This window comes from Chelonoidis abingdonii, chromosome 18 (assembly GCF_003597395.2).
Source record: "Chelonoidis abingdonii isolate Lonesome George chromosome 18, CheloAbing_2.0, whole genome shotgun sequence".
NCBI lineage: Eukaryota > Metazoa > Chordata > Testudines > Testudinidae > Chelonoidis > Chelonoidis abingdonii.
Window position 1 is genome coordinate 7,292,843 of NC_133786.1, and position 22,634 is coordinate 7,315,476.

The 22,634-nt window shown below is 44.8% G+C and overlaps 2 protein-coding genes across 4 annotated transcripts in view; one reads left to right on the plus strand and one right to left on the minus strand.

The window, feature by feature from the left end:
* NFRKB (nuclear factor related to kappaB binding protein) overlaps positions 1–6,664 on the plus strand; it is a 33,309-nt gene extending 26,645 nt beyond the window's left edge. For all 3 annotated transcript variants that reach the window (XM_032802354.2, XM_032802355.2, XM_032802357.2), the window contains exons 25-27: positions 682–788; positions 2,170–2,305; positions 3,596–6,664. In XM_032802354.2, coding sequence (XP_032658245.1) covers positions 682–788; positions 2,170–2,305; positions 3,596–3,721 — 369 coding nt within the window. In that variant the 3' untranslated portion in view covers positions 3,722–6,664. The remainder of the gene's footprint in view (positions 1–681; positions 789–2,169; positions 2,306–3,595) is intronic.
* A 5,967-nt stretch (positions 6,665–12,631) lies between these two features.
* Positions 12,632–21,608, minus strand: LOC116837767 (transmembrane protein 45B-like). The gene is made up of 5 exons (XM_032802436.2): positions 21,425–21,608; positions 16,968–17,177; positions 14,620–14,804; positions 13,651–13,796; positions 12,632–12,816 (listed from the first exon to the last, which is right to left on the minus strand). Exons 1-5 carry the CDS (start codon positions 21,606–21,608, stop codon positions 12,675–12,677), a joined length of 867 nt encoding a protein of 288 aa, XP_032658327.1. The 3' UTR covers positions 12,632–12,674.
* Positions 21,609–22,634: the final 1,026 nt, after the last annotated feature.

The following is a 22,634-nucleotide window of genomic DNA, read 5'->3' on the forward strand; positions in this document are numbered from 1 at the left end:
GGGCTGAGAGGGGATAGTCTCATTCCCTCTTTCTGCGGAAACATCCCAGATCCCTCTTAATTAGGGTACTAGCTGATATTAAAGCATTGAGCATTTAAGGACTAACCAGAAGCTGTTGCAGAAGCTGAAGGTTGGGCAGCTAGGTGAGGTAGGGTACAGATGGGGCTGTGGGCATCAGAGGCGGTGTGAGAGGCGATTTATGTGACAGTCCCTGTTACCTGGATGTTAAAACAATCAGCAGTGAGATAATAAGTAGATTTGACAATGAAATTGGCACCTTTAAATTCAACATTAATACTTTACTGAGGTGAATGGGGGCAGTTTTGCCAGCACTTCTTGAGTTTTAGTGCCCAAAGATAAGCACCTAAAACAATGTCTCAATATGTCTCAATAAAAGCAGCTAAGTAAGTGATCTGATAACTTTAGGCTCCCAAGCTGCAAATATTAACCAAACTACCCTTCCCTGGAAAGTGCTGCTGTGGAGACATAGGGTTGAGCAAGCTGTGAGGTGGGGTAGGTAGGGTACATTTAATGAGCCAGAGGAGAGAGATTCCATTAGCAAAGCCGAGAACTGTTGTCAGTTTCTACACCAGGACTGCAAGTGGCACCTATATGTTCCCAGGCTCTTTACTGAACTCCCTATTACTCCCAGTATTGTCTAATTATCTTCCACTTCCCTAGGGTAAACTGCCAGCTCGAATCACGGTGCCGCTCTCAGTGATCAGCCAGCCAGTGAAAGGCAAGAATGTGGTGACAGCCCCCATCATCAAGGGCAACCTTGGGGCCAAGTAAGTAATGTGCAGCCTGCCAGTGAGCAGCATCTCCGTTTGCTCTCTAAGTGAGATGGAGAGGTCCAACAATCAGGTTCATGGAGATCTAGAAATAGAGTTTGGACACACCACAATCACAGGAAATTTGAGGGGATATGCCCATCTTGCATGATCCTTGCATGATTCCTGCTCAGTGCTCCAGAGGAAGGCATCTCCAGATCATTCCTCCAAGGAAGTGGTGGGCAACCTGTGGTCTGCATGCGGCCCATCAGGGTAATGGGGTTGCGGGTCGCAAGACATTTCGCTGACGTTGACCATCCACAGGCATGGCTCCCAACAGTTCCCAGTGGCCATGGTTCCTCTTTGCAGGCCAATGGGAGCTGCAGGAAGTGGCAACCAGCACGTCCGTGAGGCCTGCTGCTTCTCACAGCTCCCATTGGCCGGGAACATCAAACCGCGGCCACTGGGAGCTCTGGGGGACCGTGCCTGCGGACAGTCAACGTCAGTAGAGTGTCTCATGGCCTGCAATCAGATTACCCTGATGGACTGCATGTGGCCCGCAGATTGCCCACCAGTGCTCCAAAGTCTTTGCCCTGGAGGAGAATTTATTCCTTACTCTGAATTTACCTATCAGCTCAGCTCTGTGCACATGAGCGAGCATCACCCTGATGAAGTTTCTAATCCTATTGATGGTCTGAGGGCCCATCAACATGAGAGAAACTAGCACAAGTGCAACTGCGTCAAAGTAGATCCCATCAGCATGCAAGTAATGGTCCATTTTCATTTCTAGACTCCTTGTCACATCACTTAAGGCAAAAAATTCCACATGCTGATTGCGTTCTGCATTATCTAGGAGGGTGTTTCATTACCTACCATCTGGTTAGAGTAACCCACAGACAAGAAGCTGGGGTGACCCTCAGAGCTGCCAGTGTTGCAGTCATGTGACTAGCATGCAGTACCTTCTGCCATGCAGCATGGTGAACATTAGCATAACCTATTCGTTGTAACCTCTGTCAATATAGTCAAATGAAAAATTTAGAACCAGTGCTAAATGAGGTCAGTGGCTTTCACCTCTTAGCTGCTGAAGAGCAGTTTTTTGTCAATGAGCAGAGCTGCATAGACACACACATACTTTCATATCAAATCAGCAGTAACTGCATTTAGCAAATACAGGTACACTACAACAGAACCATATTACCATTTGTGTTTCCAGCTGTTTTTGAAAATAACCAGAATTTGTTAGTGACTCTTGAATGCTGGGGTGATCCCACTGTCTTACTCAGAGCTACGTTGGGAGCTGCATTCAGGGTTCTATGAGGAGTCCTAGGTTGTGTCTCTGAGTCCAGTTGATTGAGCCCTCTGCATCACTATTGACCTCTCAAATGGTTTCTGTCTTTAGCATTAGTGGACTGGGTCGGAATATCATCCTGACTACCATGCCAGCTGGGACAAAACTGATTGCTGGGAATAAACCAGTGAGCTTCCTGACAGCCCAACAGCTACAACAGCTGCAGCAACAAGGCCAGGCCACGCAGGTAAGAATATCTGGCAGAACTATAAGTCTGCCCATTCGCTCTTCACTGCAGTAGCATCTCCATGAAGGTCTTGCCCATGAAGAGACAAGGTTCCATTGACATTGGTACCCAATCTGCAAATGTGTGTTTTTGGTGTTTGCACTGAGCACATTTAGTTCATCTCCCCACTTCTGTAACATCTGGATTTGTTTTGTTTTAAATTTTAACGAAATGAGCTCCTGGATAGTAAGGATGAAGAAAAAACAATATTAATGTCAGACAGCATGCCAGCTTTTCTCCCTCTGCACTGACTTAGGGCTAAAAGGATTATATCTTACACTTATTGATAATTTTGCACTTGTCTAGCACTTTCCAACCAGAGATCTGCAGCTTGAATTCCCTCTGTCTCCTAGGGCAAATCACATCAGTCTTTGTGCATCAATTTCTCATCCATAAATTCAGTATAATAATAGTAACTGGGAAGTTGCAGGATACTTTGAGAGCCTGTGATATGAGGCTTGTAGAAGTCCAGAGTATCTAACAGATCAAATGCCTTTGTTCTGAAAATCTGAAAGCAGCTGAGATTTGGATTTTTATTGAAACTGGTGATTTATCTGTTTTCACTAGACTCAGACTCATAGACTTTAAGGTCAGAAGGGACCATTGTGATCATCTAGTCTGACCTCCTGCACAACGCAGGCCACAGAATCTCACCCACCCACTTCTGTAACAAACCCCTAACCTATGTCTGAGTTATTGAAGTCCTCAAATCATGTTTTAAAGACCTCAAGGTGCAAAGAAACCTCCAGCAAGTGACCCGTGCACCACGCTGCAGAGTAAGGCAAAAAACCTCAGGGCCTCTGCCAATCCACCCTGGAGGAAAATTCCTTCCCGACCCCAAATATGGCGATCAGTTAGACGCTGAGCATGTGGGCAAGACTCACCAGCCAGCACCTAGGAAAGAATTCTCTGTAGTAACTCAGATCCCACCCCATTTAACATCCCATCACAGGCCATTGGACATATTTACCTGCTAAAATCTCTTACCCTCCCCTCACACGTCCCTCCTCTGCACCTTCCCAGACCATCACTGGATGCTTTGAACTTGCTGATGCCAAACTGTGCAGTCAGTGCCTTTCAGTATTGCTCGTATGGGTGACTTTTGGACTAACTTGAACGCTGGCTGTGACTGAATCAGGTGAAGTCTTGGCCCTGAATTAGTGCTGCTGGCCCATTGGGATTGATGCTGTGTGTGTACAGTGTGACATATTGTGCTTTGCTGTGAATTAAATGCTCTTCAATTTCAAACAGGTGCGAATTCAAACAGTATCCGCCTCCCATCTCCAGCAAGGAACAGTGTCGGGCTCTACCAAAGCAGTCTCTACTGTTGTCGTGACAACAGCACCATCTCCGAAACAGACACAGGATCAACAGTGAGCATCAGATGTGAAAAGGGATCACTTTCCAAGAGCTTCCCTGGTCGTCTTATCCTTCCCCCATTCATCACCAGTCAGGGCTTCTTAGGTGCCAACACAGACCATCCAGAGATTGGACTGGAGCCTCATGTGTGCCAAAAGCAAAACATGGCTTGCCTGGAGCCAGAATGGTGGTATCCAGTGGAAACCTCAGTACACAACACAAGACTCTGTACTTAAGAACCTAAACATCTCAGTCTAGAGTTGTAAAATCAAGCTCTATAACAGTGACTAATTGGAGGTTTTACTACACGTTTTTATTCTCCTCTCATTCTAATTGCCCTTTTTGCAAATGGCAGTGTGCCTTGCTATCATTGCATTATGTTCTGGGTTAGCCTCAGGCATTCAGCCTGGGTTCTTCCTTTGCCAGTGAAATATGCTGCTAGGGGAAGACGGATTCAGTGATTCTCTGAAGTCATGGACAAGCTTCATTCTTGGTCTTGAAGTCCAGCTATCAGATCCCTTTATATACTGTAGAGGTGACTGTAGTTGGTGGCTGATTTTATTGTTAGGGCTTAACCTGTATGTAATACAAATTCTACATATTTATTTATTTTATAACTTTTTAAGACCTCTCCTTTCACTTCCCAACCCAGATTCTTTATTGACTGCCATCACCATGTTAGATTTCTGAAGAAACTTTCCCTTTGTTATCCTTGCAAAGATGAGATAAAAGAATCCTGTCCCATAGCATGCCTGATGAAGAAAATCTCTGCTGTAAAATAGCTATTGTATGTGTGTATCTGCATATATGAGAGTCTGGCAATGAATGAGGTCAGAGCAAGGACACAGGAAGAAAAGTCTGCCAGGGAATTTCCCTTCTTGCATTTCTCAGTGACTGAACCATCAGCCAGAGAAGACTACAGCCTGTTTAAAAGGAAAAGAGAACAAGGCTTCAGTTTTGTCCATGCTGCATTCCCTCTGACTCAAGCAGGAGAAGCATTTTACTTTTAACCCTGTTGATGCTGGCCTGGCCTTATTTGATTTTTATCTGTCTCCAATTTTTATCTTGATATACAAGTTTTTGGGATTGTGCATGTTACAGATCAGGAGGGGAGCAAAAGTCAGTTCACAACTCTGACATCACTGGAATTTTTTCTCTGAACGAGTCCAGAAGTGTCAGGGTAGGAAAAAAATAACAATGCAGAAAACAGTTTTATTTACAGCCCATGCTCCAGAGATCTAACCATCCTCCTGTTTAGATCTGACCTGCCATCTCCCTTCAGTTCTAGACAGACCATTTCATTTTGGCAAGGAAAGAGTTCTATCATACTGTTGTGAAATGTAGTGTGACCATCTGATCTACTAAGGACTAATAGACACTGTTGGTCTGCATTTATAAGAAGGTTTCTTTAACATTGTTCCTCTTGGTTTTTTAATACACTATTTGCCTTTGATTGATACCATCATTGAATATAGTCTATTTCAAAAAGAAAGCCCTGCTGTTCATGGTCTTCCACTGTTTAGCTGAATTGTTGAGGCTGGATTCTGCTTGAAAGCCTCAGTTGTAGGTACTCATTGCTGGCTCACGTACTGTTGATCTAGGCAGCATAAGGCTTTTGATCGAATTTAGATTGAGACCTTATGTCGTGCACTCTTTATTTTTAACTATAGCCAACCCACTTGGGAAAATCAGATAAAAAAATATATCGAGAAGCAGATGGCAGCTGCATTTGAGGAGAGCTAGGTACCTAAATGCAGCATTTTAAAATACTCTCTTGAAACATGTTTTTTGTGCACTCAACAAGATCTGGAAAGATAAAGCTGCCTTTCCCCTCTTCCCCATATGAGTCACTTCCTGTGTCTTTGTCCCTTTTCCTTCAGTATTGCAAACAGGAAGGCTTCTGGTTTTGAAGCTGGGTTCTTTAATCCGAGTTTAGCTCAGTCAGGTAACCAAAACTAGTCAAATATAGAGCTAAACTGAGGTGCTGTCCACAATACTCCTGAAATGTTTTTATATCCTATCCCAAATCAGGGTAATCCCTATTTGCTAGTCATGTTTAACAGAGTTATGTCTCAGGCCTTAGAGACATGTGCTGAATATCTTTCTTAGATTGTGCAGCACTGCGGCTTTAATGTAGCCTGTTACTGGTAGCTAGATGCGGTTTGTAACTCATGCCATTAATAGGGGAAATAAGCTATACTCCAGCATCAGATCAGGAGCATTATTGTGGTGGGAGATACCCTCCATCCTGCAGAAGGAGGGGTTTACTCTGGGCCAGCCAGGCTCCATTAAACTCCACCCTCTTGAACCCTTGCCCCCATTATTTTTGATGGGTTTGAGCTTGTTTTCCTTTTACCAGCTGGTGCCACAGAAGTTATTTATCATCTGTGTTGTAGTAGCACCTAGAACCTACTTATGAAGGATCAGGGCCCAGTTGTGTTGGGCACTGTGTAAACACACACACACACACTCTCTCTCTCTCTCTCTCTCTCTCTCTCTCTTTCTCTCTCTGAAAAGATGGCCCCTCCCCCAAAGAGTTTACAGTCTGTTTAAAACATACTCAACGTACTTGGGGTATCCATGCAGCATTCATCGGCTCTGCCAGCCCAGGGAGAGTTTGAAAGCCATTTTCACCAAACCTAGTTCTCCCAACAACAATTTGTTTGTTTGTTTTTGCCAAACCATTCTAGCAGTTAGGCAAATGTTCCGCCTGCCTATCCTGTTTCTAGGCTTGGCAGAATTCGCTTTTTTAAAAATAATTTCAATGGATAATTGAATGTTTATCTCGAAGCTTTTTTCCTATTTTTATCCATTTAAATTTTCATAGTTGTGGGAAATCATGGGAGGGGTCAGATAATTTAATGACAGTAGATGTTGCTATTCAAAAGTTGAAAGCTTTATAACCAATAAAGCCAATTGTCAATATGTCAAAATATACAAAGTAAATATCCTTAAATCAAACTTTAATACGTTCTCAAGCAGCATTTTTCTTTCTTTGCCTCTCTGTATACTTTGGTTCTTATCAGTGGAAGTTTGTTTTGTTTGTTTGTTTGTTTGCAGTGAAGTTAAAGACAAGATGAGTGAGGTAATAACTTACTGGACCAACTTCTGTTGATGAGAGAGACAATCTTTTGTGCTTACCTAGAACTCTTGTTCAGGTCTGGGAAATGTACTCTGTGTTACAAGGTGGAATAGAATAGACTGCATAGCATAGGTAGTTAACTCATATTTCAAGGGACAGTACAAGGTGAAGTGGCCTGTTAACATCTTTCCAGTCATTGAAGGGAAGTGGAGGGGCGGGAGGAAGATAAATTGGTTACAGATTTTTGCAATAAGCCATAAATCCAGTGTCTTTTTTCAGTCTATGGTTTTTAGTCTCTAGAAAAGTTATTAATTTAAGCTCCCAGGCTTGTCTTTTGAAGGAGCTGTGCCAGGTTTCTTTTGAGGATGAGGACTAGGAGGTCAAATATAGAGCAATCACTTTGTGAAAAGTGTTCACCCAGAGGTGATATGGTGTTTTTGTCTTTTATCATTTTTCTGTGAGTTCTTTGAGAGCATAGTCACAATCTCGTTTCACCCATATACGCCTCTACCCTGATAGAACACAAAGTTGGATATAATGCGGTAAAGCAGCGCTGGGGGGTGGGGGAGTTTCATGCTCCGGCAGATCAAAGCAAGTTCAATATAACGCAGTTTCACCTATAACGCAGTAAGACTTTTTTGGCTCCCGAGGACAGTGTTATATTGGGGTAGAGGTGTAGTTGTTGTTGAGGCATTTGGTGTACTGGATGAGGTACATCACATGTTGTGATAGGCATGTGTAGGACCTATGGATCTTGAAAGTTGTGTTTCAGGGGTGGAGGAGGGATGTTGATTATCGTAGCAGTGGAGATACATCTACAGGTTTTGCACCTGTTGTTCTGGTGCCGCTTTAAATTGGTGTGTCCTGGTCTGTGGGGAGCTTGCTTCTGATGATGAGCTTGATGGGTTGTTTGAAGGACAGAAGAGGGGATTCAGAGAAGACTTCAGGATGCGGTCCCCATCGAATGTGGGTTGTAGTTGTTTGATGATTTCCAGTGTGAGGTGGTAGGTGACAACTAGGAGTGTGTGTCAAAGGGGTGTTAATTTCTGTATTGAAGCAGTTCTCCTGGGGTATTTGGGGGGCCTATTCCATGATGCAGTCTACTTCTCTGATGGAGTGTCTTTGATTGATGAAGGCATTTTTAAGTGTGTTATGGTATATATCCCAGACTTGCTTTTTGGAGTATATTGTGTGGTATCTGAGTGCCTGGTTTCTTGGTTTTTTTGGCATGGTTACTGGATCTGTGAAGGTAGATGTGATGAGCCATAGTTTCCTTGCTTATAGTTGTTTGTAGGGTTTCATTGCTGAAGCTGATCGAGGTTTCCAGGAAGCTGATGCTATTTTGTGGATTTATGGTTTGTTCCAACAATCCTTCCACTTTAACCCCAAACCCCTATTCTATGGTTTTCTCCCTTTCCTCCCTGTGACTGGAGAGGTGTTAACAGGCTTCTTCACCTTGAATGGTCCCTTGAATTATGACAATCTTTTCCATTTCTGTTTAGCTGTGACACTGAGGACCTTTCCCAGACCTGAGGAAGAGCTCTCTGTAGGTCAAAAGCTTGTCTCTCTGACCAACAGAAGTTGATCCCAAAAAAGCTATTACCTCCCTCTCTTTGTGTTTCTACTATCCTGGGACTAGCATGGCTACAACACTGAAAACAGTGAAATTGATATTTACCAACCATCTAATCCTTTCAAGCCTACCCTATTTCCTACCTCTAGTAGCACTGAGGATAAGAGAGGGGATGCCCCTTCCCAGAGAGCTTGTGTAGAAGTCTGATGCTTTACTTTTAGGCTTGCTCTGAAGAGATTTTTCCTACAGACAGGGTTCCAATTTTTTCACTGTTTACTTGAAGTGCTGAGGTTAGCTCTAGCATTTGGTTAAGACTTGACCTACTTCGCTCTAGCTGAGGCAGTCTTGTTTTTCTGCAGTTAAGAACTTAGGTCTCTAATTCACTTGCACCTTGTAACAGATGAAGTCTCTCTCTCCCTGCTGGCAGCCTAGCAGATTGCTGTGAAGGGAATCCCCACCTGTGGATCCCCAGGTACTTAGAGTTTCCATGGCTCTCAGCAGACTGCATTGTTTCTTCCCTTGGCCTTTCTGACACATTCCCTGGGCACCGACTATGTCTGCTACCCCTTCATGGAAATAGCATCCCTCCGCCCACCTGCTGTAGGCCACTAGGACCAGTACTGACCCCTGGGATACCCCCGTAGATTAAACGCACTCTCTCTGTGTTCCACCTGACAAGGCGAGCCTTGTGGTTTACCTTTCCAGTGTGTCCCGTGGGAGTTGTAACACACAACACATACCAACTTTGCACAGTGTTCAAATGCTGAGAAATACAGAGTACAGATCATGTAGAAAACAACAAATATGCTGAACCCAAGCCACTCGCTAGCTCAACTTTGCTCAGTGTCCATCTACGTTCAGGAAAGTAGAGAGGGACCCCCCTGCTTCATCAGGCTCTCCATGCTGGGTTGCTTCTCCCTTCTCTTCCACTGGAGAGAAAAGTCTCCCAAAGTAGAGCAGCTCCTGCCCTTTTATAACTTTCAGCCCCCCTTTATCGACCCAGCCACATCATGCAGGGCTTTGAGACATCCACAACCCCACTGTAGACAGTAATAGGTCGATGAAAGAATTCTTCCATCGACCTGCTCCCACTAGGGTTACCTCTCCCTTGGCGGACATAACGTCTACAGTGAAGCACTGTTGCAGCTGTACCACTGTAGCGTTTCAAGTGTAGGTCAGCCCTCAGATGATCAGATCCCTGCCAGTGACTTCATTGCCCATGTGACCATCTCCCTGAATTCAAATAAAAAAAAAACAGTTTGCTCTGGGCAACAGCCATCTCCGTATCATTTAGATGGAGGATTGTCAATGTTTAATGACTCTTATCAGGCCTTTGCCACTACAGGTTGGAATTTTAGAACAACAGGGAGGCAACGACAGAGAAGAGGACGACTTGCCTTATATTCAAAATAAAGATACAGGGTTCATGATCTGACAGTGAATTCATAAAATGTACAGGCAAATTCCCCAAATCATCACACCCCTCTAGATCTAAATGTTACGTGGCATTTAGGGACAAATTCCTCTGAAATTTTTTAAGATGCAAAATACAGTTTATATTAAAATGATTAAATTAGCTTATACCAGCCAAGAAACTGCACTTGGCCATTCTTATTGCAAAGCCTGTGCTAACTAGTGTTCAACTGACACTCCTCTCCTCTCACCAAAAGGGTAGAGCTTTTTAGATCCCTGCTCTTATGGGCTCGTTAAATGGAAAGAGTTCATTCCTTCACTGTCGCTGCTAAGCTGTTTGCTGAACACGAGCAGCCCTCCCTGGGTTACTGCTGCTCTGAAGCTCCCTCTACTAGAATTTGAGGCATATGGCCTGAGGTTCAGGAACAGCTACCTCTGCATAGACCCTTTGTGTGGAAAAGCTGCACATGGAGTTAGAAAGAAGGTATGTGTTATATGAGTATCTTAGTTCCTCCTCTCTCCATCAGTGGGATAGACACACTTCTCATCAAGAGAGAAACTTCTAACTGTCCCCCACAAGGACTAAGGACTAAGGCCTGGTCTGTGATACAGGGTTAGGTTGATGCAAGACAGCTTGTTAACTATGGAAACGGCTACATTTAAATTTCGCTCCTGCCTGTGTAACTGCGCAGCTACGCCAACTTAATAACTCCACCTCCATGAGAGGCGTAAAGTCAAGGTTGATATAGTTAGGTGGATGCAGAGTCAATGTAGATGCTGCATTGCTTATATCGTCTGTTACTGGCTTTCAGGAGCCTTCCTGCAATCCCCCCCACTGATAGTACAATCAATACAAGCACTCGTTGTGAGGACGTGCACCACCGACACAAGGAGCAAAGTGTAGACATATACTAGCGATGTAATTGTGGTGGTGGCTGTATACTGACGTAAGTTAGGTCAATTTAATTTTGTTGTGTAGACATGGCCTTAGTACACTTCCCCTACCCCACACACATCCATAAAATATGAACACCTTTAATGAGAAGCGAAGTATGCCTTTTTTAACAACGGGTAGGTGGATATGTACTAAAAAAATGAAGCCTGTCTGTTTTTAACTGTACAGGGCACCCTGATGGCTAGAAACTTGCCCTGGAGATACTCCTAGGATGGTTCTTAATTAAAATGACTTTCCAGACCATGATTTAAATGTTAGGAGCCACTTTTCATCTTCAGAATGCTTTACAATAATTCTTACACTATAGATGAGGTAGGGTAACCTTTTTCTGAGTTTTTAAAAACAGGGAAACTGAGGCATATCACTGTGATATGGCCAAAGTAGCAGAGGGTGTCCATGGCAGATCCAGACTTAGTACTTGTGACTCCAGTCCTGTACCTGGTACCTCTTTTCAATACTTAGTCATCTTTCTGTCAAGTATTATTTACATAGCCTGGCATTCAGCTCTAGAGCTACCGCCTGCGTTCTTGCCTTAAAGGCACACATGATACACACCCCAAAGCAACAGGCACCAGAGCAGGCAGCCTTGTTATGTGGGAAGGGAGAATGTACTGCTGTTTCTGTTTAATGGAAAGGGTATCTGTCTTAACGGCGAGGGTAGGAATGGAATGATCATGAGCAAAATTCTCCAAGTGCTTAAGACTCCCACTGTAACTCACTTTGTCTAAGTCCCTTGATATTCTGCTGAAAGAGAACTGAATGACAGCTAGTGTACGTTCATTTGCATTTACCGTAGTGGCTAGAGTCTAGCCGGGTGAATAATTCATGTTTCAGTTCACTTGGCTGTTCTGATTTAAAAAAAAAAAAGGGGGAGGCTGCGTGAACTGAATTTGAAAACTGAAAAAATGTTGCTGAACTGAAATCTGTTTTGGGTTGAATGAAGCATGTCATTTGACCTGAAACAAATGTTTTGGGGCATTCTTAAAGGGCTAGGTTCACAAAACAAACAGAAGAGCAAGAGGATGCCTTTCTTCTGTTTTGTGAATGGCATCTGAGCTGGAGGGGGGAACCGTGTGAATTGGGGTCAATCAGTATTGCATTTTTTTAGGAAATAGTGTGAATTTTTTTGCCCAGCTGTAATCTAGAGCACCTGACCAACATCACATCCCCTTTGTGCTAGGTGCTGTACATACATAATAGGAGACGGTCCCTGCCCTGGAAAGCTTACTGTCTGAATAGACCAGACAGTGGTGGAAAGGAAGTATTGTTATCCTCCTTTTTACAGTTGATTAACGGAGGCACAGAAAGGTTAAGGGACTTGGCTAGAATCACAGAGGAATGTTTGGGAGGAGCTAGGAATTGAATGCAGATTGACGGATTCCCCGTTTATTTTTCCTCTCATTAGTTATTTGTGGAACTGCACGTTTGTCATGGGGGTGGGGTGAGTCAGATACTGTATTTGTTTTTTAATCCATGGGTCTATGATGTCTCTGGGAAGCCTCAGGGTACAGGAGCCCCACTGAAGGGTGCGTGGGGGATGGGCTCACTCTGCAACCTCCCCCAGGCTCTCCCAGCCTTTGGGGGTAGGCTCAATCCTCCCCCAAGGGCCTGACATCCCCTAGGGCCAAGACCCCACACCACCACTCTAAGGCAACCAGACAGCAAGTGTGAAAAATTGGGACTGGGGGGGTAATAGAAGCCTATATAAGAAGAAGACCCCAAAACTGGGACTGTCCCTATAAAATCAGAACATCTGGTGACCCTACACCACTCTGACATATCCCCTCAGTGACTTTAACATTTCTTCCTAAACCTGAGACTTTTACTAAATGTACTGGGCGTGCGCTGTGATTTTTTTATTTTATTTTATTTTTTTTATTTTGTCAAAAAACACCATGACAAATCTGCAGCCCATGTTATTTGGGGGGCAGGAAAATCCTCTTGGCTTCTAGGAAGGAAGAGACCCCAGCGTGGAGTCAACATTTTCCACGTTATCCGTTCCCAGTAGGAGAGGAGTATATGAACTCATGTCAAATGTCGAACTCCCAATTTTTCTCCATCTGCCGTATTTCTTCCACCTCTCCATGCAACTGTAACAGATTAATATTGATACAGGCATAGTTAACAAGCTATGAGACAGCCTCCCACCTTCAGGAAATAAATCGAGAGAACTAAGATTTATATGACTTTTTTACATAATTTTTTTATCTTCAGCGTTAAATTTTAACAGGGTCCTGTTGCATAATGAGTCAACCTTTCACAGACAGGTCCTAAATTGACAATCAAAATTGTGAGCCATTAGTTTAACCCGAGTGGGGCTGAGTATACCACATATTGGATAGCCAAGTAGTCATGTTTTCTCCAGGGTAGCCTAGGCTCATCTTGGCTGTCTACAACATGTAACTCAATGGAGTGGATGTTCCATACCAAACTGTATCTAGAGTGAATTTATATTTTGGCAGCAGGGAAGCAGTTAAATGTCACCTCTGTTTGCTGCTCTCGTGCTTAAATAAGTTCAGAAGGGGAAAATGTTGAGTGTTTTTTATTTTGGATTGAGCATTTAAAGTTGCTACATTAGGGGCTTGTTAACCCATGGAATAAGTCCATATAACCACCATTGACAATGGCTAGACAGTGCTGGAACCCCCGCCTATTACATCAGTCAGAATCATCTCACTCCCCTATTTGTTCTTTCACCCGATACATAGATGATAAACGCTGTGGGGTGTGGCGGGGGTCATCTTTTCGTTGGGAGTGTGCATGGTGGGGGCCCTGATTCCCCCACTGCTACCACAGTACAAATAATGGGAGTTCTGTGTCCAGTGCATACAAGCTGTTATCTGTTGTGTGTCTGACACAAACCGGGGCTAGTTACTGTCAGATCTGCACAGAGAGTTCTCCCGCCGCCTGGCCCCACTACATACCAATAAACGATGGTGTAGTTGATCATCGAGAGGAGGAGAGCACCTAGATAGTGCCAGCTCAAGCACATGGTGAAGAACATGATGTTTTCATGATCAGTCTGGTCCCAGCCTGGCCCCCCCCATGGTGGGTACAGCACAAATCCGATCTAGTTAGAAGAAGTGGTGATATGATGAGCAGGCCAGCTCCTCCAACACCCCATCCTCACCTTTATTACACTGCTTCAGTATCAAATATGCATGCACTGACCAAAGGCTCCCGATTGCACTATGTGGTTTGGGTCCTGGCTATACAGACAGCCCATCAATCCGGGGTACTAGCGTTAGTATAGTAATGGGGGAACTATCCAGCTTTTCTTTGTCTTCATAATACCTCCCTATCTCACAGGAGTATTAATATCCCCATTTTACAGTTGGGGAATTGAGGCACAGAGGCACCAAGTGACTTGCCCAAGATCACACAGGTAGTCTGGCAGAGCAGGGGATTGAATTCGGGTTTCCTAAGTCCAAGGTTGGCACTTTAACCACTAGCCTATCGTATTTTCTCAATGCACCAGCTTGTCAGCTGAAATCATCTGAGATCCTTGTCCTGACTGTGAGAAGGGGGCAGGACTTAGGTTCTAGCCTATGGAATTTGCTCTCCCTGCTTGTCTGATAGAGCCCAAGGCTGCTGACCTTGAGGGCACAGTGCAAGACTTGCTTGGCTTCTAGATGAGTCCTGATTCTATTAAGTTGTGAATGCTATAATGTGCAACAAAATTACCAACATTCCCAGACTGAGCCGCTCTTAGTCTTACAAATGTGTGTGTTTGGTTTTTTTCCCACCAAATCAGAGGTAATGTTTTAAGAACCAATGCGTACAATTATAACCTGGAGGGAGAACTGCTGTAACCTGGAGAGCTGTTAGTTGTGCTGGTTTCAGGATATTAGAGAAGCCAGTCAGGCTGAAAGTACAGAATAAGAATTACAAACCTGCAAGAACCAGGATCCTTGGAGAAGGAACATGATAGTCCTTAAGAGCTCGAAGACTGGGTGATCTCGCATGAACACTTCCAGAAGGGAGCAAAGGGCACCACCACATATGGCAACCAGCATCAGTGAGTGGAGGTGCTGATCCAGCGGGGGGCGGTGATGGGCATGAAAATAAAAGAGAAAACCTGCCAAAATTCAAACCAAATTGTACTAATGCTGCTTAAATGGTTAGTGATGAACTGGACACAAAGAACCAACCAGTGACCCTGGAGCCTAGGTTGTGGCTGATTGAAGAAGAAATTTCCCTACTTTGGGCACACGCAACTGCTTTTAAAGGAAAAGGTGCCTGCTACATATTTGGGTCTGAGACTGCAGATCACAGAAAGGACCTATTGTTCTGAAAGGAGATGTTGCCACTTAAAAACTCAAGACAAGCAAGTAAAGGAAGAATTTCTGGGGAAAGCCAGGTCCTAGTGTCCAAATGACTGAGGCAAACAGTCTGTTCCCAGTTGACTAGGCAAGTCACTGATAAGTGACTGTTGGTAAGTCAGGTTGTGTGAAGTACCTTTCTTCCTGTAAATAACTGACTGTTCTGAATCAGAGTGTTTTGCAACAGAGCTTTGTCTCTTTTTCTTCTAGTGCTGATGCCTGAGTTTCTGCTCATTCTTTGAAAATGTCTCATTCCTTCTTTTTTTTTCTTTTGATGATGAAACTATGCCCATGTGCCCAGAGATTTTCCAGGTTTCTCTCTTAACCATTGATTTGAAACAACGAGCCAGTAGCCTCCCCTGAAATGAAAGTCTCAAGTGAATAATTTACAAATGAGAAGGATTTTATAATTGTTTAAGCCACATAGGCCTGGTCTACACTTAACATTTAAGTTGACCTAGCTATATCGCTCAGGAATGTGAAAAAATTCACACCCCTGAGCACCATAGTCAAGCCAACCTAATCCCCAGTGTAGATGTGTCTAGGCTGATGGAAGAACTCTTCCATCGACCTGGTTGTTGCTATGTGGGAGGTGGATTACCTAAATAAACAGAAAAACCTCTTCTGTCGATGTAAGAAGCATCTATGCTAAAGCAGCATAGCTGCAATTCTACCTCTGTAGTGCTTGTAATGTGGACATAGTCATAGTGTTGCTCATGGATCAGAAGACTTAACAGGATTTTGAAACAAACCTGTAAGACACAGATCCCCAAACTGTGGATCTCACCCTCCTGAGGGAGGTACATAGGAATGTTTGGAGGGTGCGGCGAGGCCTGAGCCAGCCCCCACAGAGTGGAGGGGAAGGAGCACAACCCTGCTCCACTTTCAGCTCTGCTCCAGCCCCAGCTATGGCCACAGCCTGGCCACTGCTCTACATCTGGCCCCGGTCCCAGGCCCTGGGTGCAGCCCTGCCCCTCGTCCCCTTACCCCTGTCTGCATCCCCTCCCCCTGGGAGCTGCAGCCTCACTTGGGGCGGGGGGGCACAAACAGGGGTAAGAGGGGGCATGACCCTAAAAAGTTTGGGGACTGCTGCCATAAGAGCTTCTGATTCATCTATTGCTATAGAGGAAGAACTGAAAGACTGACCCAGGGGACATGAATGGAGGCTGATAGAGTTCAAGAATCTCACTCTTGAATATTACATTCAAGCAGAGCGCCAGGAAGACTTAAGCTAACCATTCCTGGTTTATTTTTCACCTCTCTTATCTCTAGTAAATGGTGTGAATGAAGGAGGGATATTTTCAATAAGTGGTGTGAGGCTCACCTACACTCCTAGTACTTTAGTCTCCCTTCCCCTAAGAGAAGGATGGAACATGAAAAATCTAGGCATTCAAATATTTGGTGACAGGACCCTCTTAAAGCTGGACACTGCTCCTTTGAATCCAACATATCCAAGTGCCATTTAGAGCCATTTTACAGTGGTGGGTAAGATAACATCTGTGATTCAGAACTGAGTTGGCTTTGCCTGCTGCGACACCGTCTACTCAATTTTTAAGAGGCAGAGAGAAGCCTTGCTAAATATTTCCTTACAAAAAAGCCTTTCATCACCCATGTGCTGTGGACTCTTCTCTTGCTTAAAGAATCTGCCTAAAAGTTAACGTATGGGCATAAAAGTTTGTCTACTCTACTGGTCAGTGTCCCTGTATGTTTAATCATGTATAGAAACTCAGACAATGCCCAGCATATAAGGTGCACTACAAGAGATGATTAAACTGTGTTCAGCATGGGTGAAAGTATAGGTAAACTGCTTTTTTTTTTTTTTTTTTTTTTTTTTTTATCCCAGGTCGTGGGCACTTGGCAGCCCAGTTATATTATCTCAGGTGCCACAGCCTTTTGTCGGTAGGGCTGTTGCTACTAACCTTCAACAAACAGCGCCTGGGAGAGCATGAAGCGATCCAGCCCTGGGGGCAGCCCAAGTGGGAGCAGGATGAGAATATCCACTAGGCCAGCGAGGCCATAGGCGAAGTACATGGTTCCATGTGTCCAAGTCAGCAGGTCCACCCAAGTGTGATCCTGGGTGTAGAGATGCAAATGGGGGCCCTCGGGAATAAACTGTCCAGCAAGAATCCCTATCCAACAGGAAAAGGGCAGGTGTGAAGGGAGAATAGGATCCAAGTCACTGAGAAAGCTACTAGCATTTCACCACCTTTCTGCTCTAGGTTTGGCACATAGGCGAGTAGAGGATCAGAATCCAGGTGCTGTGCAAGGATCCCCTTACCTCAGCCTTCCAGCTCTGCCTGTGGCGCCCCCGCACCCCGCCCCTTTGCCCTGAGAGCAAGGTGCAGCTGCGACAGAAGTAAGTACTTTATTAGTTTAACCTAGATGCGACAGGGAGTCTGCACTACTGCAGGGCATAGTGAGATCTCTTGTCATAAATCTGCAAACGATTTACAGCAAATCTGTCTTCTTTTAGCTTCAGAAAGATCTATTACTATTCAAAAGCCCAGCACGGCCTAACTACGAACTTATAACTGGAGGACAGAGCAGGCTATTGGAGCCTACTGAGCAGATCCTGTCTGCTTTCCCGTGGCATATAGGTAGGGCCCTACCAAATTCACAGTCCATTTTGGTCAATTTAACGGTCATAGGATTTTAAAAAATCATACATTTCATGATTTCAGCTATTTAAATCTGAAGTTTCACGGTGTTTGTAATTGTTGGCTCCTGACCCAGAAAGGAGTTGTGGGAGGAGTCACAAGGTTATTGTAGGGGAGGTTGCAGTACTGCTATCTTTATTCCTATGCTGCTGCTGATGGTGGCACTGCCTTCAGAACTGGGCAGCTGGAGAGCAGCAGCTGCTGGTTGGGAGCCCAGCTCTGAAGGCAGTGCCGCCACCACCAGCAGCAGCACAGAAGTAAGGATGGCATGCTATGGTATTGCCACCCTTATTTCTGTGCTGCTGACAGCAGAGCTGGGCCCTCAGCAGCCACCACTCTCTGGCTGCCTAGCTCTGAAGGCAACAGCGCAGAAGTAAGGGTGACATGGTATGGTATTGCCACCCTTACTTCTGTGTTGTTGCTGGCATGGAGCTATCTTCAGAGCTGGGTTCCTGGCCAACAGCCACCACTTTCCAGCCGCCGCTCTCTGGCCACCCAGTTCTGAATGCAGCTGTCAAGGTTCCTTCCCCACTTCGAACTCCAGGGTACAGATGTAGGGACCAGCATGGGAACCTCTAAGCTTAATTACCAGCCTAGATCTGGTTTTACTGCCACTACCCAAATCCTTTAAGAGTTATTTGGGAAACTCGGGGTATGTCTACACTACGGGATTATTCCAATTTTACATAAACCGGTTTTGTAAAACAGGTTGTATAAAGTCGAGTGCACGTGGCCACACTAAGCACATTAATTCGGCAGTGTGCATCCATATACCGAGGCTAGCGTCAATTTCCGGAGCGTTGCACTGTGGGTAGCTATCTCATAGTTCCGGCAGTCTCTCCCACCCATTAGAATTCTGGGTCAGATCCCAATGCAAAAACAGTGTCGCGGGTGATTCGGGTAATGTCGTCACTTCAATCCTTCCTCCATGAAAGCAACGGCAGACAACCATTTCGCGCCCTTTTTCCCTGGATTGCCTGGCAGACGCCATAGCATGGCAACCATGGAGCCGTTTTGCCTTTTTGTCACGGTCACTGTATGTGTACTGGATGCTGCTGACAGACACGGTACTGCAGTGCTACACACAGCATCCATTTGCCTTTGCAAGGTAGCAGACGATTACCATCTTCATTGCACCATCTGCATGCATTGTAAATTGGTGATGAGATGATGGTTATCAGTCGTTCTGTACCGTCTGCTGCTGTCATGGGTGCTCTTGGCTGGTCTCGTGAGGTTGGCCGGGGGGGCATGGACAAAAATGGGAATGACTCCCTGGGTCATTCCCTTCTTCATGTTTTGTCTAAAAATAGAGTCAGTCCTGCCTAGAATATGGGGCCAGTGTACTAGGAACGAGAGAGCACAGCCGCTCCATGTCAGAGCCCCAGAATTCTGCAGAAATGATGAGCTGCATGCCATTCTAGGTGGTACCCCTGCAACAACCCCACCCGTTGCTTCCCTCCTCCCCAAACCTCCTGGGCTACCATTGCAGTGTCCCCCATTTGTGTGATGAAGTAATAAGAATGCAGGAATAAGAAACACTGACTTTTAGTGAGATAAAATGAGGGGAGGCAGCCTTCAGCTGCTATGATAGTCCAGGCAGGACAGAATCTTTCTTTAGACATGAAAGCGGGGGCTGATAGAGCTCAGCCCCCAGTTGCTATGATGAGGACGGTTACCAGCCGTTCTGTACCATCTGCTGGGAATGACCAGGAGTCATTCCCTTTTTTACCCAGGCGCCCCCAGCCGACCTCACCGAGGCCAGCCAGCAGCACTCACGGGCTGATGATGACGATGATAGCAGTCATATTGTACATCTGCCACCGGAAGGGGATGCTGGTGTTTAGCGCTGCAGCACCCATCTACCAGCAGCATGCAGTAGACATAAAGGTGACAGTGAAAAAAGGCAAGAAACGTTTTTTTTCCCTTTCGGGGCCGGGGAAGGTGTAAATTGATGACATATACCCTAAAACACCGGGAAAATGTTTTTGACCCTCAGGCATGGGAGCTCAGCAAGAATGCAAATGCTTTTTGGAGACTGATGGGACTGTGGGATAGCTGGAGTCTCAGTACCCCCTTCCTCCTCCATGAGCGTCCATTTGATTCTTTGGCTTTCCATTATGCTTGTCACCACAGCACTGTGCTGTGGACTCTGTATCATAGCCTGGAGATTTTTTCAAATGCTTTGACATTTGTCTTCTGTAACGGAGCTCTGATAGAACAGATTTGTCTTCCCATACAGCGATCAGATCCAGTATCTCCGCGCACAGTCCATGCTGGAGCTCTTTTTGGATTTGGGACTGCATCGCCACCTGTGCTGACCAGAGCTCCACACTGGCCAAACAGGAAATTAAATTCAAAAGTTCGCTGGGCTTTTCCTGTCTACCTGGCCAGTGCATCCGAGTTCAGATCGCTTTCCAGAGCGGTCATAATGGTGCACTGTGGATACCGCCCGGAAGCCAATACTGTCTATTTGTGGCCACACTAACCCTAATCTGACATGGCAATACGATTTCAGTGCTACTCCTCTGCTCAGGGAGGAGTACAGAAACCGATTTAAAGAGCCCTTTATATTCATATAACGGGTCTCGTTGTGTGGACGGGTGCAGGGTTAAATCAGTTTAATGCTACTAAATTCGGTTTAAACGCGTAGTGTAGACCAGGCCTCTGTCTACCTTCCCCCAGACTATCTCCTCTCAGTAGCCTTGAGAGACTTCTCCACCAAGTTCCTGGTGAACACAGATCCAAACCCTTGGAACTTAAAACAAGGAGAAATTAACCATTCCCTCTCCTTTTCCCCCACCAATTCCTGTGAGTTCAGATCCAACCCCCTTGGATCTTAAACAAGGAAAAATCAATCAGGTTCTTAAAAAGAAGCTTTTAATTAATGAAAGAAAGGAAAATAATCTGTAAAATCAGAATGGAAAATAACTTGACAGGGTAATCAGATTTATAGAGCCCAGAGGAACCCCCTCTAGCCTTAGGTTCAAAGTTACAGCAAACAGAGGTAAATCCTCTTAGCAGAAAGGAACTTACAAGTGGAGAACACAAAGATAAGACTAACACGCCTTGCCTGGCTGTCACTTACAAGTTTGAAATATGAGCAACTGATTCAGAAAGATTTAGAGAGCCTGGATTGGTGTCTGGTCCTCGTAGTCCAGAACAATCCCAAAACAAAGAGCACACAAACAAAACTATCTTGAGGGGATCAAAGATCTTTGAAAGTATCTTGTCCCTTATTGGGTCTTTGGGTCAGGTGTCAGCCAGGTTACCTGAGCTCCTTAACCCTTTACAGGTAAAAGGATTTTGGTGTCTCTGGCCAGGAGGGATTTTATAGTATTGTACACAGGAGGGCTGTTCCTTCCCTTATATTATGACAGCAGCGCAGAAGTAAGGGTGGCAATACAGTGACCCCCCCCCGCCCCGTAAAGTAACCTTGCAACCCCCCTGCAACTCTTTTGTGTCAGAACCCCCAATTGGAGAAATGCTAGTCTCCCCCGTGAAATGTGTATAGTATAGGGTAACATCATACAAAAGACCAGATTTCACAGTCCGTGATTTGTTTCTCATAGCTGTGAATTTGGTAGGGCCCTATCTATAGGAGAAAACTTATTTGGTGCTCGTTATTCTTACCGACAAGTGTGGGTGCTGACATGTTGGCCAGCTGGGGGAATGACACACTGCTACTAGCTGAAAGGAAGGTAATGAGCTCCAGTCCTTACCCACTAGAGCAGTGATAACTTTGCCCATCCCTTCCAGGAGCTCCAGATACTGGTACCACTTATTTTTGCTGATGTTTTCATTGTCCCTCTGCATGAGATACTTGATGGGGTATTTCACAGACCACAGGACCCCAACTGTCAGGAAGTAGCACCCTGGAAGGGCATGACCTTCAAAGTTTTTCATCCCTGAGTGTCATGCAAAGAGAAAACAATCCGTGTTCATACTGGAAAGCAAATGAGGTTTTCTGATGCTCTTAATTACAGAGGTAACTGTGAGTTGTATTGTATTACAGCATTTATAACTGGCCAGCAAAATGAGCAATTCTTCCCAGCCTATTCATAAAGGGCTGATTGTTTTTCAAAAGTCCTGAGCACCTACTGATCCTGTTGATTCCTTTACCCACCCAGGTTTGAAAATTTGACTTCAATAATCAGGATTTATTGTATAGGAATAATACTAATTCCCAGCTCAATCTTTTCCTCTTTTTTCTGAGATCCTAGGTGGGTTTCCAGACAAGGTGATCATAGAGAATAAAAGGTCACTGGCTTTGGAAAGGATTGTATTTAAAATAGTTTATGGGGACTTTGGCTCTGAAGCCAGAATGGGGTATGGCTTTGCAGGTGGCAATTATTTCACGAGAAAGAGGCTCTTATGATGGCTTTTTTCTATGCCTGTTTCTAGGACTGATGTTTTTCTAGTGACGTGGGAGAAGAGCTGGTGAATAATGAGGTGACAACTTGTATTAGTATTATATATTATAGCCAGTGTAGGTAGGACCGTGTACAGTTAAGGTTGTTCCAACACTTCCTATTTATAAGACCCTGTTTTCAGTTGCTTATAACTTTGCCAGACTTTAATAGTTTGAGCTGAAATTTCCCATGCTAGGTGTCTGCGTCAAGCCAAATTTTGGGGGAAAATTTCAGCTAAAACAGCTGGGCCATTTTTGAGAACAAGATTAGGAAAAAACACATTTTGTCTATTTTTTTTTAAAAAAAAAATCTTACAACTGTTTTGTTGAGAAGCTGTAGTTCCCCAATGATTTGGAGCAAGCCCTTGAAATTTATTGGGGGAGAGATGGGTGGTGGCTATGGTGCCAGGGATATACCTTTGGGCATCCCTGTGCAAATTTATCAAAATTAGCCCAAGTTAGAAGTCTCTGGAAAATCTTTGTTCACACACATGCAACAGAGACTTGTTAGAATCTAGCAA